We start from the raw sequence: 17500 nt of genomic DNA on the forward strand, positions 1-17500 counted from the left end.
ATGTGTGTACTATAATTTCTTTAACAACTCCGAACTTATATGCTGGAAGTCCCACTTCGCAGATTACACTTTTCCCAGACTGGAATTTGTGAGGACGTCTGCCATTTTCTTTGTGTACATATTCCGTAAGTTTCATCACAATGGACGATGGTCCAGCCAGCATTTCCTGCTCCCTTTCACTCAGAGTTCTTCCTTTGGGGACCCAACTTTCAAATGGTGGGAAATCCCTCAATTTTCTCAGCCGTGTTGCCCTCTCCTTTTCTTGCTGGTAAGTTTGGCACAAAACCTTGAACTCTTCAACCTCTGCTTGGTAGACGGTTTTCATGTTCTCCAAGGTAACCTTGTCAAGTTCTGCTGTTGATGAAGTCTTGAGTGCCTCTCCTACCATCTTCATGGGCTGATCTTTGCTTGAGCATGGACCATGGGGGAACCATTCATTAAAAACATCATCTCTGCTAGGACTGCAAGTTATTTTTTGATACTGGCACCATTCGTAGATCTGCAATAACAACAATAGTGTAGAGTATCTGTTAAACATTAATCACTACACTGCCACTAAATTGTAGGCGCCGATGTGGCAGGAAGCAAGCAACTATTTCCTTACATCATAAAAACAAGGCAGCATAAGGGATCATTTGGTGGCTAACTGATATAGTAGGAATGTGGGATTACTTGTTTTATAATTATTATATTTTTGGCACTTTAAAAAGCCAAGCATGCAGTTGACATAATTTTTGGAAAAAATACAAATTAACCAACTGTCTTGCGTAAGTGGAAGGTGGGTGCTTGGGATACCCAGGGGCTTCCACTGTGGCCAGCCAGCCCCTAGATAGAACACTGTCCCCATGGCTGGCAAATCCCCGCAACCCAACCATGAGCCCCCATTCCAGGCACCCGTCATTACTGATGAAACAGTGGAAGTAAGAAAAACTAAGGGATGGGAGGGAAGACGCTAAATGAAACGCTCCACAGACCACTGCACAAACGCTTGACGAAGAACTCGCCAATCGTAGCGGTGTACAAAGCTACCACATACCACGCGAGCCTGCACTTATGGGATTGACCACTGCATGCCCGCTAGGCTCGTGGCCTGCTTGACTGCTAAGCTTGTGGACCGCTTCACTGCTTAACGTGTGGACCGCTTGACCACTAAGCTTGTGAACTGCTTAAGCGCTAAGCTTGTGAACTGCTTCACCGCTTAGCTTATGAACCGCTTGACCTCAACGCTCGTGGTCTTTAACTTAGTTAAATTACATTGAGCCCCATTAAAATTATGTCATATAGAGTCCAAGACATCAAACCTGATAGGTTTTAAGAATGGTTGCTTCTGGATGCCTTCGACTCATTGCCCTTCGGCAGAGCCATGAGTTGAAACGCTCATAAGGGAACATCCAAGTGGCATGTACTGGCCCAAAGTTCTGGATACCAGTGAAAATGTGGTGGATAAGGTGGGTTGTAATAACCTAAGTGCATAATAATAGGATAATTTTAAGATTAGCTATGATATAGTAACGTTGGGCAATACTTTATATAGAATTTTGGTAATACTGACAATACAGAAGACATTGCTTTGGATTTGCAGACAAGAGTATGCCGTACCATTTCTAGAGTTGGACACACAGAGAACCATGACTGTATTAATAACCATACGTGAATTAATCCATTTCTTTAACACTTGCAACTGATAACATCCCCAAACATGATTATTTAAGAATTTGTACAGTGTGGTTTAGGATACTATAATCATTACTAATGTAAACAATTAACATCTGTAACTCTCAAGCTCATCACTCCATCAATTCATACATGTACTGGCATAATTTGAAAGCTAGTCCAAGAAATTGTATGCTTTGCTTTGAGCTTTTTATCATCTAAACACAAGTCTCTAATGCCTAGATCAAGAATAGATCTGAAGCTACATTCTTCACCATAGTTACTTGGAACACACAGAAAACGGGGGAACACACTTAAGCAAGCTTCCTGCTCTCTCACCCAAGTAACTGTCATGAACAAGAGGGGAAAGTGCAGCAGGACAACTGCTGTTACAAGTAGTGTGAGAGTGTAGGCTCACTTCTGCTTGACCACCAGTGCATTTAATAATAATTTCTCTATATACAGTATTTATTAATTACCACACGAATTCTCATGTGGCACCACTACACTGGGATAGAAATGAAACAACAACAGCAATTACCTGCAAAGATGCTGGGAAATCTCTTTCCATCCTTGCCATGGAATTTTTTAGATTTTCTTCCAAAGAAAGCAGTTGTGCAGGATCTTGATCCTCAGCACAAAGTGTTGCAACACAGTCAAAGAAAAGAAACAATGTCTCTCTCTGTGTGTCAGAAAGCAAACCTCTTAGACAGTATTTGGCTATTCCTCTTGCACCAATCTGTTGAGGAAAATGAAATTCAAATTGCTTATTAAATTGAATGCAATAAATATAGGCTTAGATAGCTGGAGTTACTGGTAAGTACATCAACTGGGAGAAGGTTTATTTTAAACCAGCTTACTGTGCACTCATGGTCCTTTATATGGAAGTGGTACTGAATTACATTTGATGAAACACATCACAAGCTTGAACACATCACATGTGTCAATTAAATAATTATAGTTGTGATATCATGAGTAACAACCTTAATTCCACATAAAGAACACAAGTAATTATCACTGACAATCTTCAACTGACAAATTAAACTTTATATATAACCACTAAACTATTTTCTTAGTAATTAAAGAACTTCAAATACTAGCTTTCGTGTAGCTGAATATGTATTTTTCAACAAACCTCCTTAAGGTCATGTGAATTCAGTCTTGATAATTTACTGAATACTGGTCCAGACTTGAAACTGCAGTCACTTGGCACAATCACTTGCCGTGCACGTTGATCAGCGATTTTAACATCTCCAGGTTTTAGTGTAAATGGTGCAGAGGGAAGCTTGCGTGGTGTAGATGAGGACTTCACCCTTCCTTTCTTTCCTTTTCCAAGAGCCTTCTTTCCACGCAAAATTGTTCTGGATCGTTCTGCAACATTCTTGTCTGATACAAGATCTGTGTCTTCATTAGCTTCCTTTTCAATCCAGCATTCTGGGAACCGGTTGAATGACTTTTCTGCATTTCTCACAGACACAGAGTCTTCAGGTTCCTTTCCAGTGATTAAATACAAAATATGCTTCATGCAAACAGCAAGAGTGTGCATGGCATCTGGCACAACATCTGTTACGCGGTCAAAATTTGGCAACTTTGTCGCAAAAATGTATTCACCACGGCAACCAGTTGCAGATGCGATGCTCTTTGCCTGCGACTGGTTTTTTGCATTAGCATATGCTTTGTGATAGTTAAGGTCTTCATTAAATTTTCTAGCTGGTGGCTCTGCTCTATTTTCTCTTGTCTTTTCTGGAAAGTTGACTATATCTTTCCTCATTTCATTCTCTGGTGCTAGATACCTCCGGTTTCCAAGATAGATTATCTTCTTCAGATGAGAACAATACATTCCCTTCACTTGACACCACGAACAACCACGATATGAGCCAGTTCCTGTCATGTGAAACACCTTGCCAATTCCTTGGTAGTCAAGAACATGAAGAAGGATACCAACTTTTATTGGGAATGATTCTTTCCTATAAGCATCATACATTTTCATGTCTGTAAGACACAATAACTCATCCACAAGGATTTCAAGGTATGGGTCAAGGTGGTAAGGCTCCTTGCCATCCTCTTGAGCTGGGATGATGCCCACAAGAAGTAAATTGGAAAAAAGATTCCTGATGCTTCGAGGAAGGTTTAGTTGCCCAAGGACTATTGGCCACATGGAGTAGTTAGTTTTGTTTTTGCTCCAAGGATTTAAGCCATCCAGACAAAGGCTGAGGGATAACCCTCGAGGATCTCCTTGACATGTACCGTCTTGGCTGTAGGCTTTTTTCCACAAGGGTGAATCATGGATATCTCGAAGTAAAGTGTTCCTGTTTTCGTCGGACATGTTCTCCTGATGACTTTGAAGAGCTTCAGCTATGCTTGCTGTTCCATAACTTCTTACTAACCTTGGACACAATGGTAGATAGATAAATGTTCTCTTGGGTAAATGACTGTTGCTTTTGAATCTATTCTCAAGACATTTGGGGCATTTTGCAGCATTCTTATATTCTTTCCTGAATATGATGCAATCATTTGGACACACATGGTAAGTGATTTCTGGAATCAAGAATGGCTTGATGACCTGGTATGCTTCCTGGTATGACGAAGGAAGCAAGTTCCCTTGTGGCAGTATATAGTTGTGCAAGTAATGCAAGTTCTCAGAGAATGCTTGTTTACTTAAAGATGGATGAGATGTGAACCAATCAAACATGTGCACAAGGGCCTCTACCACACTTATTTTAGCACCAGGATAAAGGAGGGGACTCTGCTTCATAGCATTTTGTTGCCTCAATGGATTCAAATAGACTTCGTTGAAGAAGTGCATAGAAACATCAAAAGGGTCTTCGTCAGGTTCCTGAAACATTAGAAAGAATGTCAACATTGGAACTTAGGAAAAGCTGATATCTTTGCTCTTAGTTTGTCATCAACAACAGCACAATGTTTTCCCTGAGTAAATTTCAAAACAAAACTATTAGCACTTATTTAGGTCCCTTACATCATAAGTCCAAGTAGTATAAAATTAATAAGTAATCTTTAAAAAAAATTATCTGAGTAGAAATTAAGTAGAAAATTATTACAACTAATTCAAAAGCAGCCTTTATGTCCATTTAATAATAATAATACTAATATTATTATTATTATTATTATTATTATTATTCTTATTGTTATTATAGTACATTCATATAGTACATTCATATAGTACATTCATATAGTGCCCTTTTGCAAGGGTCCAAAGGTGCTTTTTACAGAGTCAAAGTTTAAAAGTAAAAAAAAAAAAAAAAAGGAATTACTAGAAGCGACTCATTTCCATGACGATAGCCACCTAATAAGTAAAATATTTTATGAAGCTGCATTTCTGAAAAGGGTGTACAAAAGATTGCATATAACAATATTATAAGATCTTATATTATGCCTTCAATACTGATGGTTAGACAATGTAAGATATAACAGAGGGATCCACAAAAAACAATAGGTCAAAATAACAACTCTCATAAAGCAACACATGTATAGTAAAAAGCAGGCACTAACCATGTTATAATCCAGTCCTTCTGTTTCAGACTCTGACGAGGCACTACTACTGTCATCACTGTCAGAGAAATTGTCACTCGGCAAAAGTTCAAGGGTTTCAACAACTTCACTATCTTGGACAACTGTTATCTTGATGTCCTCATCATCAGTGACCTGCTTGTCATCAATCTCTTGATCATTATTGAACAAATCCTACAAGAGCATGTCGTCATTACTCACAACTCTAAATATTTATCTGTTATAAATACATTAGAAAATGAAGTAATGCAAAATTTTGTTCTTGTACAAGCAAAAGTATAGAATGGCCATGAATGAAAAGAAATGCGAAAAATAAAGGTTATAGCTGTCTTAAAGTTCACTCCTTTACTCAAGTAACAGTCTACCTCTCTCAGACAGGCATCCCCAATTTCCAAAAAGCTGGAGGTAACCTCTTCATCAGTAGTGTATAAATTGACCGCAAAATAAAGTCAATGTTTTGTTTTGATGTACATTCAATTTGCAATAACAGGAAGCAAGCTATAAGTACTTGAACTTGGTTGGGTGTTACTAAATTGCGGAACCGCAGACACTCTCGACCCCACAGAACCAATTCAAAAATGCCACTTTCCCTCAAAACAATGCTAGACTACTGTTTCTTTGAAAGATTTTTAAAATGCACAGTTTTTTGTCTGTCTTGTTTGCCTGTACCTTCTATAACTGGCTGATCGTGGCAGTGGATATCCCACAAAACCACAAAACTGCAGTGGACTGGACCTGGTCACATCTTGAGATCTAGACATGGCCGAATGACGGAAAACTTCCAAAAAACGATAGTCTGTCGTCGCTTTCGAAACAAAGGTGTCTTGGAAGCGGTTCCGTTGATTACGTGGGTTCCGCGGTCCACACTTCCTCCTTCTAGCAACACCTTTTGAACTTAACTTAAGCGCTATACCTTGCATTAATACAACAAATCCTGGCCGACACTTTACTTTAGAGAATCGAGCAATTTTTCAAAAAATAGTTAACTTAAAATGTACCATGACCAATATATTTAGTCTCCGTTTAGTTACACTATATCGGACGAATAATTAACTGGTCAAAAAGTCGTCCGCTCACGCGTTTCGATTACACGGAACTCCGCTGGGAACTCCGCTGGGAACTGTGCTGTCCGCACGAAAATAAAACGCCGAGGCGGTCAGCATTTTGACCTTAATTATTTGGACGGCTAGGCGTTTGATTTTTCTTGTGGATAGCATATTTCTCAGCTGAGTTCAGGACAATTGCACACTGTTAAATCTACACTGATGAACAAATCCTAAGTACAAATCACTTACACTGCCTCCACTAGTAAGTCGACTCACTGGCGTTTCCATCAAATCATCGGTGTCATCGTTCTCTGTCGAGAATGAGGATTCGCTTGATTGATCTTCATGTTGCTTCATTTTCTTTGAAGCACAGCCTTCGTCAGTATTTTCATCTGTTTCAGCCATTTCGTCGATTGAAAAGTCGGTAAGAACACCGTATGTCTGACAATGTCTTACCACAACATTACTTGACAGCACAACGCGGCCTTTACATAATTTGCAAAAGCAAGTTCTTGTGCTCTTTTTCGGCATGATGTTTTGTGCTGTAGTGACTGGATGCGTCCTTGTTAACGAAATCCCGCCATGAGCGCTTTGTACAAGTGGTCGCGAATGGTCAAAGGTGTGGGTCAGTGCGTGTGACGTCGGAAGGTTTTAGGTTACACGTTGATCGGCGCGAAGTTTGAAAGAGCACGAGGAAAGTCCATCGGTGGCTATTTTTGCTGTAATCGTTATCAATCTCGCTTTCTTTAGCAATGGATTGTGATCTGAAAAATTTGATCAGTCGATGCAAGTTCAGTGAAAGTTCATCGCAAAGTGTTTGCAGTGTACTTAGACAGGAAATGGTAAGTAAGCTTACATTTGCACAATTCGTACGTTGGAAAGTTGGATGTAAAACGGAACTTGGCTTGTACATCACAGATCTACTTACTAGGTCACATTGCATTTAGAAACAATAACGTTTTAAATTCTTCGTGAATAGTTAGCTTAATTTGAAGAAACAATTTCCCATATTTACTGGTCCGATCCTCGAAGGATTAGAACGCACGTTCATAATAAAATCAGTTATGAAAATGGCGCAAATTTGGCAGCGGGTCTAAAACACAGGTCACATTCCACAGATCACTCGTTGCACGTCATTGTTTTACCTTTTTGAAAGTGACCCGAAACCCTCAATTTGGCTAACCCTTGGCCTGATTAGGGTTTTTAGGTTTAGGATTAGCCAAATTGAGGGTTTTGGGTCACTTTTAAAAAGGTAAAGCAATGACCTGCACGAGTGACCTGTGGAATGTGACCTGTGTTCTATCACTATTCAGATGAAATTTCAGTTCTGTGGAAAAGATTCTTGTTGCTTTTATACCTTGTATTTTTTTCCTTTCTGTTCTCCATCGTGCAGTACAGCATCTATACGTTAGTATTCTCGATCTGCGAGACTTAAGCATTTTATTTTTTGTGAATGGTGCGGTCACAATAGATCGGAGTGAGCAATTGTAATAATTCAAAGTATTTTCTCAAGTCATGCCAATCAGTTTCCTGAAGTTTGATGTTTTGAACCTTGTTTGTCGCTCAGATAAGTGATGTGGCTACCCTGAGGGCTGCACGAGAGGAGGACTTGAAGGCATGTGGCCTAAGGATGGGCGAAATCATAAAACTCCGAATTGCTCTACAACAGGAATACCATGGAAGTGCCAATAATTGTGAAAAAGAACATCGAGTGCCTAACCTTACAGACGTCAACTTGTTTGAAAGTTCATCAACTGCATCAAGTGAAGACTCTAGTCTTGATATGCATGACAATGACAGTGAAATGGTACGTACATGTTGCACTATCTCTTGCAAATCGTTTTCTCAACAAAGGGATAGCTAGGGTGTACATGTGTATTATCCATCCACAACAAAATACCCTAAATATTTCAATCAAAGAGTTTTTTTTCCACGCACTTTTCAGTTATTAATAATGACTATGTTCACCTTTCATTTAAGAAGCTAGTACATATGCCCTGTCAAAGTTAGGTCGATGTGTTCGGTCTTAAATTGAAGCAAAACGTGGAAGACCTAATTTACTAAGTGCTCAGTAACTTCTCTTCAAATTATCAGGCTTGCCATAATTATATTGAATCCAAATGCCTCAACTAATCATTCCCGCTGCCGCCAAAGGCCAAGGTAGATAATTAAGTTGAACAGCGAATTTTGATACACTACTTTATCATCACCCTATCTAACTAGTTCATCACTTTGGGCTATTGTATTTCTTAATTTTGCCATTTTTCCTTACTTTTACAGAATGCTGGGTTTATTGGTGACCAGACATTCACAGCTGAAGATCTTCTTGTTAAAAGGGTTTCAGCTGACAAAAACAGAAAATCATCACCAGCACAACTTTTCTTCAGGGTGAGTGCACATGTGGTACAATAATGAATAATCACTTTAAAGCAGTTATCATGATCAGTAACACGTGCCCCTCAATGATATTTTTTCATATTCGAAAAAAAATTTAGATTTACCTCAATCAACATTTATGTTTCCATGACAAATTCAATTACCACCAAGAGAACAGAAACATTTCATTGACATCCACCTAAATGTTACTTTTGAAGTATGAAAAAAAAATCGTTGAGGGGCGCGGGAAACTTTTAACCGCTGCAAGCTAAAATTCCAGCTAAGAAAGAGTTTTTGTAAAATTTTCTGCTGAAATTACTATCTCATTTAAGGTTCGCATTGAGAGCATAAGAGTTTGTCAACTATTATAATAAAATAAAGTGAAGCAAAATTTGATAGAACACATCAGGAAATGTATTCTTCAGGGTGATTACAACTAACACTTGCAGTATTTTTGCAGAACATGCTCAGGGATTGTGCACGTGGTGCCAGAATCTGGGACAAAGCACCCAGAATTGAAGAAATTCCAGACTCAAAATGGCAAGTTTTTTTCACTCTGGTGAGCTTTTCTTTTTCATACATTGTTTGACATTGTGTTGGTTTTATGAAATTTAGGTCCTTTTATTGAAATGGCATCCTTAGATTACATGTATGTGAAAATAAGCTAACTTAAACTGAGCAATTTTCTGATTTTAAATGATATGGTTAGGTCATAATTTTGAAATATTAATCCTCCATCAATTTTTAAGGTCAAAGGAGCATGTCCACAGCTGGCTTCTTTCAAGTACCGAAGTGAGTTACGAAAGAGGCTGGGACAGTCCTTGCAGAACAAGCGGAAATATAAAAGGGACAGCAATAACGGAAAACGAACATCAAAATCAAGGTAAAACAAAAAATAAAAATACTGTAAATCAAGTGTTATTGATGTACTTTGTTAATATTAATAATAATTTACCGCTAATTGTATAAACCTCAGAGTTCTGTGCAAGTGTATATATATTATATTACTTTACACTTAAGACACTAATAATATAATAACCATGAAATAAGTACAGTGCACGTGTGTGTGTTTGATCACGTTTAAAACTCATGCACTTGTCATTTTATCAACAACCTGATAGGGTGTCAAGTACTCATAAATTATTAATGAGTAGTATAGTGGTGGCGCTTATATCGACCTCAGTTGCATGCAATTTGTCTTTATTGAGCAGCTCAGTATAAATTACTATAATTGCATTCAAGTGTAATGTATACAATTTTTCTTTGGGTTGTCAGGGCATCTCAGTACAAGTTACTATTGCATTCAAGTTTAATGTCAATACATATTTTCTTTGGGTTTCCAGCAGCTAATTGACTTTAAACATACTTGTATCAAACACAGAAAATCCCAGTCTTACGTTAATTCAAGCCTCGACAGCAATCAGTCTGCACATGACAGTTCATTATCTTCATCCTTTGCTATGGGAAGCAGTGCTAGCAGTGATTGTTCAGAATTTCTTTCGAGGTATATTTCTATAGATTAAATTAATTTAAAATGGGAAAACGCGGATGTAAAATAATAATTGTGAGTATTAGTGCGGTGAAGTTTTAAGCTATTACAAAAATTATTATAATGCAGGCCACAATACATGAAACACTGACATTTAATTAGTGAAGTGTATTTGTCAAAAATTACGTTACATTTTGCTTTTAATTGATTAGTGATTTCCAATAGGACCATGCTGCATATATTCTCACAATTGACACTGCATGATATGGTTCACAAAGGAAATTCTTACTGGGGAATCCTTGCTCAATAATTATTGATATAATTATATTACTGCACTGTCAATTTTGGTAACAGGACAGGGCCAAAAACTTCTGTGCCAACTTCACCACAATTATGCAGTCCTATTATGTCGTCTTCACCTGTACCAACAACTTCCTCAACACATGGCACGCCTCCTGTACAATTCACTATTGGGTAAGCGGCACCAGCTGTCTGTAACATTGTGTGAAAATGTTATTTACTCTAGCATTGGCTTTAATTTCCAACATAATAATTATGAAGACGTAAGCGTACAGACCATCATAGCAGGGGTTTCATTAAAGTTTTGTTGTGCAATAAATTACCTTGATGTGCTCATGGCAGGCAGCATGCAGTGCTCAGGAAAAACTATGTTTACATACATCCAATCTGCCTGGTACCAGTGGCCCTTAATGAAACCCCTGTGATAACTAATTATAATGGAATTTTTCTGATGTTTTAGGAAGGAACTTTAAATTAATCAAAATTATTTGAACAATGCTAGCAACACAATATTTTGTTGATTATTATTGACCTTTGTCTAACTCACTCTTGTAGCATTATCACATGAAAATTAAAATAAAAATGATCAATGTGATCTGGGCTTACAGTCCTGTCAAAAATTTCGACAGCCGGCAAATTTGGCGCTGTTTGTCAATAATTTGCCTGTTACTTCACAGTTTTCTTGGAGTTCTCTAGCAGGGAAGGTTTGCTGGCAGTTGCTGTCTACTACTCCAACTGTGCTGCCCATTACTACACAACATTCTGTCTGGGCTGCAATAACTTTACTTCTAAAAATTAGAGGACTAATTGGTTAAGGCCAATAATCAGCCATTATAATAATATTGCACAGTAATATTGTCTTGTTATGTTTTGTAGTTGCCTGCTTAATGTTGTTGTCCCTTATGCTGATGTTGTTATTCTTTTATACATCCAGACATGAAGTCTCAATTTACAAGACAACAAAGAAGGATGTCAAGTTGGGGCGAGGCATATACATGGGTGGGTTGGATGAAGATCCTAGTGGTAAGTCACTGAAATTTCTCATAGCAGTAAACGTACTTTTGTAGGAGAATGTGAAATCATTACCATGACTGGAAATAAACAAAAAGCACTAGACCTGCTATATGTTTCACCTCTTTTAGGCATGTATTCAAAAGTGCAGCTTTTGTCGACGAATAAAAGCTTACTTGAGGGTGAAATACCTCTTCCATCAGAGAATGAGGATGGTGCATTGACACTCAACGAAGTAAAGGTTTGTTTAATTTGACTACAAATAAATAAATTATGCAAAGATATTGGTACATGTATGAGTAAATAAGTAGAGTATCAATCAGTATAGTGTATATACTCTACGTTATATGTCTAAAATGCCTGCAAAGTGCAACAGCAATTAAATATTTATAATAATAACTTCTCATCACGACAGAGAAAGAACTCAGAATTGGCACTTAACATGTACAGCAGTGATTGTCTAGGTTTGGCTGTATTTGGGTCTTGTAATATTGTTCCAATGGTCATGGACAGATGCAAATTGTGGGAAAATTACTGTAAATGTATTCATTCATGTTTTCAAACAGTGTTTATAATTATTTGACATGGTAACAAATTCCTTTATTTAATTAAACATATCTAAAAATATATTTATTATTTTATTTTATTTACTTGTCTTCTCAATAAAACTTATTGCCAGTTGTTAACCACCTTGAATAGCTATTTGCTAACTGTGGGTAACAAATATTGTACACATTTCCTATTAAAAAAAATTGGTGTTGTAACAAGAGATTGAATGATTGGAAAGCTTGATTATGAATAATGAAAAGCAACAGTTCATAATTAAGTTGAAAAGATAATTTTATTAGAAACATAATTATATAACAAACAGGGAGGTCAATGTACATGACAAACAACAGTTCATTAGTGGAAAATTCAACTTTAAAAAAAATAATAAACTGAAAGGTCAATTTGTACATAAAAAGTGACAGTTCATGAGTGGAAAATTCACTTGTTTCAAAAACGGGAAGGTCAATGTAGGTGAAACACTACTTATGAAAATAATGAGACACCTTTTTTGAGTTGATTCTGCATTGAAAAATTTGCACATGGCTTGTAGCTACTCGGTCTACTTATCTTTAAGGCTGTGCATATAAACTGCAAGCTACTAACCTTTTGCTATTGGTTTAGACTAACTCCATGTTTTATTGGAAAACATCAAAACTGGGACAGCCAAGTCACCCCAGCAAACAATTCAGGAAAGCAACTAAAACATCACTGCAGTCAGGAACAACTATGGTAAGTATATAATACCATTTTTGTTTTTACTTTATAGTCATGTTAGTAACCTTTGAAGAAAGAGCAATTTTCAGTTGATCAAGTACAGTGTCAAAAGTAATTTCTGTTTGCCTTGGTTGGAAAAACTTGTGCCACTTTCTAAACCTGAAACCAAAACCAATCATTTTTTGCTCGTGTGCATTTTGCTGTGTTTGCGGCCAGTCACAAATATCTTAGCACTTTAAAGATGAAGGTATATTTATCTCTTGCAGAAAGATCAAATCCAACAAGCGCTGAAAAAGTCAACAAAGGAAGCAAATAAAAATCCAGACCAGCAGGAGTGCAATGTTTTGAAAGTATGTGATATATCAACTGTTTTTGATAATTCGATCTCCCTTTTCAGGCAACCATCATAGTAACAATATAATTAATCTTGTTCCCAGTACTCATCTTGGGTTTCCAGCCTTACAGTTACTGCACGCCATGTGCACCTCTGTGAGACCTACTTAACCATTAAAGCAACATAACATCTGCCGGCACAGTTGGTTTATCCCTGAGGTCTTGTTTCTTTCTATTCCTGTGAGTAAGGGTAACAATGGGCTCTAATATGTAATGCGATTATGCAGGATTGGCAAGTAATCCAGATATGAGAGGGGTCACATGACAAAATTAAGAAGATTTAAAAAGACAATCATGCTTATTATGACCCCTTAAAATCATCACCGAGCCCCTGACTTTGAGGGCTTTCTGGAACACTGTTAGTAAGTTCCACAGTTGATCTTTAGGTCTCTTAATAATAATAATAATAATAATAATAATAATAATAATAATAATAATAATAATAATAATAATAATAATAAATTAGCTTATTTAACACTCTCGCAGCTGCAGGACTGAATTACAGTTATGGTCAGAGAAATACAGAGTGAAATTATAAAAATAGTTCTAAATAGAAATAGATAGCAAGAAGGAATACAACTAATATGATTGGATTTACTATTACGTTGCCGCAGCAGTCGCATATTTCACACTAATGAAATTACCACAGCAGTTTGTTTTCATCATCAAAGTGACATTAGGTTTAGGTCTTAGATTGTAATGAGAGGACTGGCTAATTATGCGTTTATCTATAAGCGGATGCAGTAGGTTTTCCAGCCGACTTTCAGTACAAACTTCATGCTGTTGTCCTACGCTCCTGAAGGGTAGGGATACCAGCCCTGGTTAACGCATTCACATAAGGAATAAGGGGGAATATAATCTCTAAAGCACACCTCTGAATCCTCTCCAGATCTTGTGACAAATTTTTGGGAAGGTTGACGAAAACGTACTCGCAGTGAGCAGCCCATGAGAGGTCATTAGAAATATACACACAAAGCAACTTAACTGATGTCACTTCCTCCATCTAAGGTGCCACCGGTGGCATTGGGTTGGAACTCACAGCTATTATAGTGAAGAAAGTTAACACGCCTCTCTTTACATTTTACTGGATTAAGCTGCATATTGTTGTTACTAGCAAATTTTTGAACATCTGGGACAATGTGGCGCGATATTGATGGTGAATTCTTGGGTATTACTTCCATTATTGTAAGATCGCCAACAAACTCATTCACCATCACTGCAAAAAAGCAAGGGCACTAGTTTTGTGCCTTGAGGGATGCTCCCATTGAGGGTTTTAGGCGGAGATGCAAACAAGCCAATATGAACAAACTGTGATCTATCTAGTAGGAAAGCAACGACCACCTTACTAAACTAGGGTGCAGGTCGAAACAAGATAACTTTGATAATAGTATCTTGTTGGCAAATAAAGTCAAAACCCTTTTGAAAGTCGGCAAACAAGAACTGAATAGTACAATTGGCCACATAATTACTGTGGGTGAAATTGTAAAAGCAAGTGGTACCACGGTGCAAGTCATGTTTCTCACCCGCTCCAAAAATGGCTACTACCTGTGGCCTAAAAAGAAGGATGTTGACGAACGTGGATGTCAAATTTATCCTCTGTCCTAATTTTTGGATATAGAATAACTGTGTATGTTTTCAATGATTTAATGCCTCATATGTATCTTAATAACACACCAAATAACTTTCTTTTTCAGAATCACAAAGGTGATGTTATAAGATTGCTAGACAAAGTGGCTGTTGCCTATGATGACAATTACTATGTGGGTGAAATTGTTAAAGCAAGTGGTTCCACGGTGCAAGTCAAGTTTCTCACCCGCTCCAAAAATGGCTACTACCTGTGGCCAAAAAAGAAGGATGTTGACAACGTGGATGTCAAATTTATTTTCCACACCAAAATTGTGTTTGTAGGGCAAGGGAAAGATGGTGGGGGGTACATTGATGACGAAAGTAAGATCAATGATGAATTTGAACGGTACAAAAATGATTTTATGTAATTAATTTATTAAGAAAGAATGAAAGCAAAATAATTATAGTTTGATTGTCAGGCAAGCAACATATTGATTTCACTTTTAAGAACATAAAAAGGATTCTAGAAATTCTACTCACTGAGTCCTTTTGCTTTTAGTTGATTATAATTATAATGTACAGTTCCGTATTGGAGTGAGAAGGTAGTGTAATTTAAGTTGATTGTAAGGAAACACTCACTGATCTATGAGCTGTTGTTATTTTATGAATGAAATATTAAAGAGCATGGTTAAATACATTATAAACTTCTTTTATTTTCAAAGTGAATTATTTCATTTAATTAATGAATGAGAGTGAATGGAACTCTTTGAAGATTTTAATAACCACTGAAATGACTTGCATTATTTTGGTCAATACATAATTTAATTTTTCAAGTTTTGTAGGCTAGATTGTTTTTAGAATCAATTCTTTGAGATCACTATCAGTTGTGCATCTAGATACAGAAGTTAGCTGTTATCGTAATGAGCGCGGCCTTCATTTATGTAAATTTTTATATACATTTCTATATACATGATAGCATAGGTCATATTAAGGTTACTTTAATTTGATTCAGTAACAAAATAATGAATAAATAAGTTTTTGTTTAAACCTGTCAGTTTTTTGTACTTTCATACTGATTTTCTATTAATTATAGTGCTGATGACTGATCTTGCTCTATTTCTATAAATGCTAGTTTGAAATTTTATGAGGAAAACAGTGCCAAGTTACAACTGGGCTGTATCATCATGACATTTTCATGGTTTCAACACCATGAAAATGCTCTAGAACTTTAAATCATGGCATTTTCATGGCATCATAAAGCTAGAGCCCGCTAAAACATGAAAATAGCCTTAAAATATCATTAAAATTATCATGGCCATCATTTTTGGTACGTTTCACGATAATTTCATGGGCCATGAAAACCAAACCCCATGAATATCTTGTTAACAAGATACCATTAAAAGTCCATGAAAACAGCAGCCCTCCATCCTGGAAAAATCATGGGTTTTTCAATGCTACAAAAAACCTGTGAAAAGTGTGCCATGAAAAAACCATGAATTTCTCCAAAATAATGGTTTTATCATGGTCATGAAATGCACCAAAAACTATGGGGTTTACAACCATGAAGTTCTCATTATAAAGACCATGAATTTCCCATTAATAAATAGCTAAAATGCTCTGAATATACACTGAAAATGCTATGAAAAATTCATGGCATTTTCATGTGATTTCATTTTCATAGTGATAGTGAACGGTATCAAATGCATCTGATAAAAACTTCAAGGAAAAATCACTGTTAAGATCACACTAAGGATCTGATCTCAAGCAACCGAGCAACGAACTAGAGTTCAAGGGGATTTCCGCGCTCTTTTCCTCAAAACTGCCTCCTGATGTTTTGTCTCGCTCTGATGATCAAATACGTAATCGCTGACCATTAGTAATGTGGCTCAAAAATGCGAATCGGCGCGAAAAGAATTGAGCGTGATTGCGTGAGATATTTAAAAAGAGTATACGAACACGCTGGTAATTTTGAAGTTGCAAGGTAAGGTCGACGTATTTCTATTTATTTCTGATGTATGTAGCGAAACTTATGTCTACTATTTCGTAATGCACCAGTCAAAGTAAATCCCCGCCCCCCCCAACCCGGGAAAGGCGGGGACATTGGACAAAAGAACTCCAAAAAATAAGCCAATGTCCCCACTCCCAGGGAAATATTTTCATTTCAGTGTCCTCGCTTGTCCCCGCCTGCCAGTGAAGGTATATTTTTATTTGGTTCAAAATGTTTCAAACCGGTTTGGTTTTCAATTTTTTTTAGCTGAAACTAGGGGAAATATAAATCAAGCTGGTTGCACAACAACATACATAGGCATTTTCTACAAAATTTATTTTGTTTACACAAAAACAGACAACAGGGTAACATTAAACGACTTTATTTCCTCTTTTAAATTTACTCTGGAGAGCTCTTCAATCCTTTTTTTCAGGGAGACTTGCCACCTGTAATAAAGAAACTGGATATTTAGAATCATCAGTTTTTTAATGTGAATGCATGGTCAACCAAGCGAAGAAAATCGGGTCAGCAAACAAAATTAGAAAGATGTACACAAAAACGATATACACGTATTGATTAAACTTTCACAAGTAACATTTTTGGTTCGAAATTAGGAGAGGGATGGCAAGCAAGAACTAAGGATAAAATAGATTAACAAGCACTCACGTTTCTCTCCGCCATTTTGGCTGCCGTCTGAGCTCGTCCCAGTCTCTTTGCAACTCCAAATACCGTAGAAGCAATTCTCGTCCAAGACCCCGCGTACCGGGACAGTTTTGAGAGTCGACGATCGGTTTTTGTTCCGCTAATGTCCCCGCCTTTCCCGGGTTGGGGGGGGGGGGGGCGAGGATTTACTTTGACTGGTGCATAAGAAAACCGCACGCTGTGACT

The 17500-nt window shown here is 37.2% G+C and overlaps 2 protein-coding genes across 2 annotated transcripts in view; one reads left to right on the top strand and one right to left on the bottom strand.

Moving 5' to 3' along the window:
- Positions 1–7412, bottom strand: part of LOC138045921 (uncharacterized) — an 8178-nt gene extending 766 nt beyond the window's left edge. Inside the window, exons 1-2 of the mRNA XM_068892556.1 lie at positions 1302–7412; positions 1–499 (exon numbers count right to left, since the gene is read on the bottom strand). The exon at positions 1–499 is cut by the window's left edge and continues 766 nt beyond it. Coding sequence (XP_068748657.1) covers positions 2780–4516 — 1737 coding nt within the window. The 5' untranslated portion in view covers positions 4517–7412 and the 3' untranslated portion in view covers positions 1–499; positions 1302–2779. The remainder of the gene's footprint in view (positions 500–1301) is intronic.
- Positions 7413–7494: 82 nt separating this feature from the next.
- Positions 7495–16302, top strand: LOC138044609 (uncharacterized). Its single transcript, XM_068891081.1, has 11 exons — positions 7495–8034; positions 8508–8615; positions 9064–9162; positions 9353–9486; positions 9985–10107; positions 10447–10566; positions 11327–11415; positions 11535–11644; positions 12574–12681; positions 12933–13016; positions 14754–16302. The coding sequence occupies exons 1-11, from the start codon at positions 7858–7860 to the stop codon at positions 15051–15053; spliced, it is 1452 nt and encodes a 483-aa protein (XP_068747182.1). The 5' UTR covers positions 7495–7857; the 3' UTR covers positions 15054–16302.
- Positions 16303–17500: the final 1198 nt, after the last annotated feature.

This window comes from Montipora capricornis, chromosome 4 (genome assembly GCF_036669925.1).
Source record: "Montipora capricornis isolate CH-2021 chromosome 4, ASM3666992v2, whole genome shotgun sequence".
NCBI classification, from domain to species: domain Eukaryota; kingdom Metazoa; phylum Cnidaria; class Anthozoa; order Scleractinia; family Acroporidae; genus Montipora; species Montipora capricornis.

Excerpts from the sequence above, each read along its gene's own strand:
- LOC138044609 (XM_068891081.1), top strand. The coding sequence starts at position 7,858 with ATGGGCGAAATCATAAAACTCCGAATTGCTCTACAACAGGAATACCAT. Across the intron at positions 9,163-9,352 it reads GGCAAGTTTTTTTCACTCTG|GTCAAAGGAGCATGTCCACA; the intron begins GTGAGCTTTTCT and ends TCAATTTTTAAG. Across the intron at positions 10,108-10,446 it reads TGTTCAGAATTTCTTTCGAG|GACAGGGCCAAAAACTTCTG; the intron begins GTATATTTCTAT and ends TTTTGGTAACAG.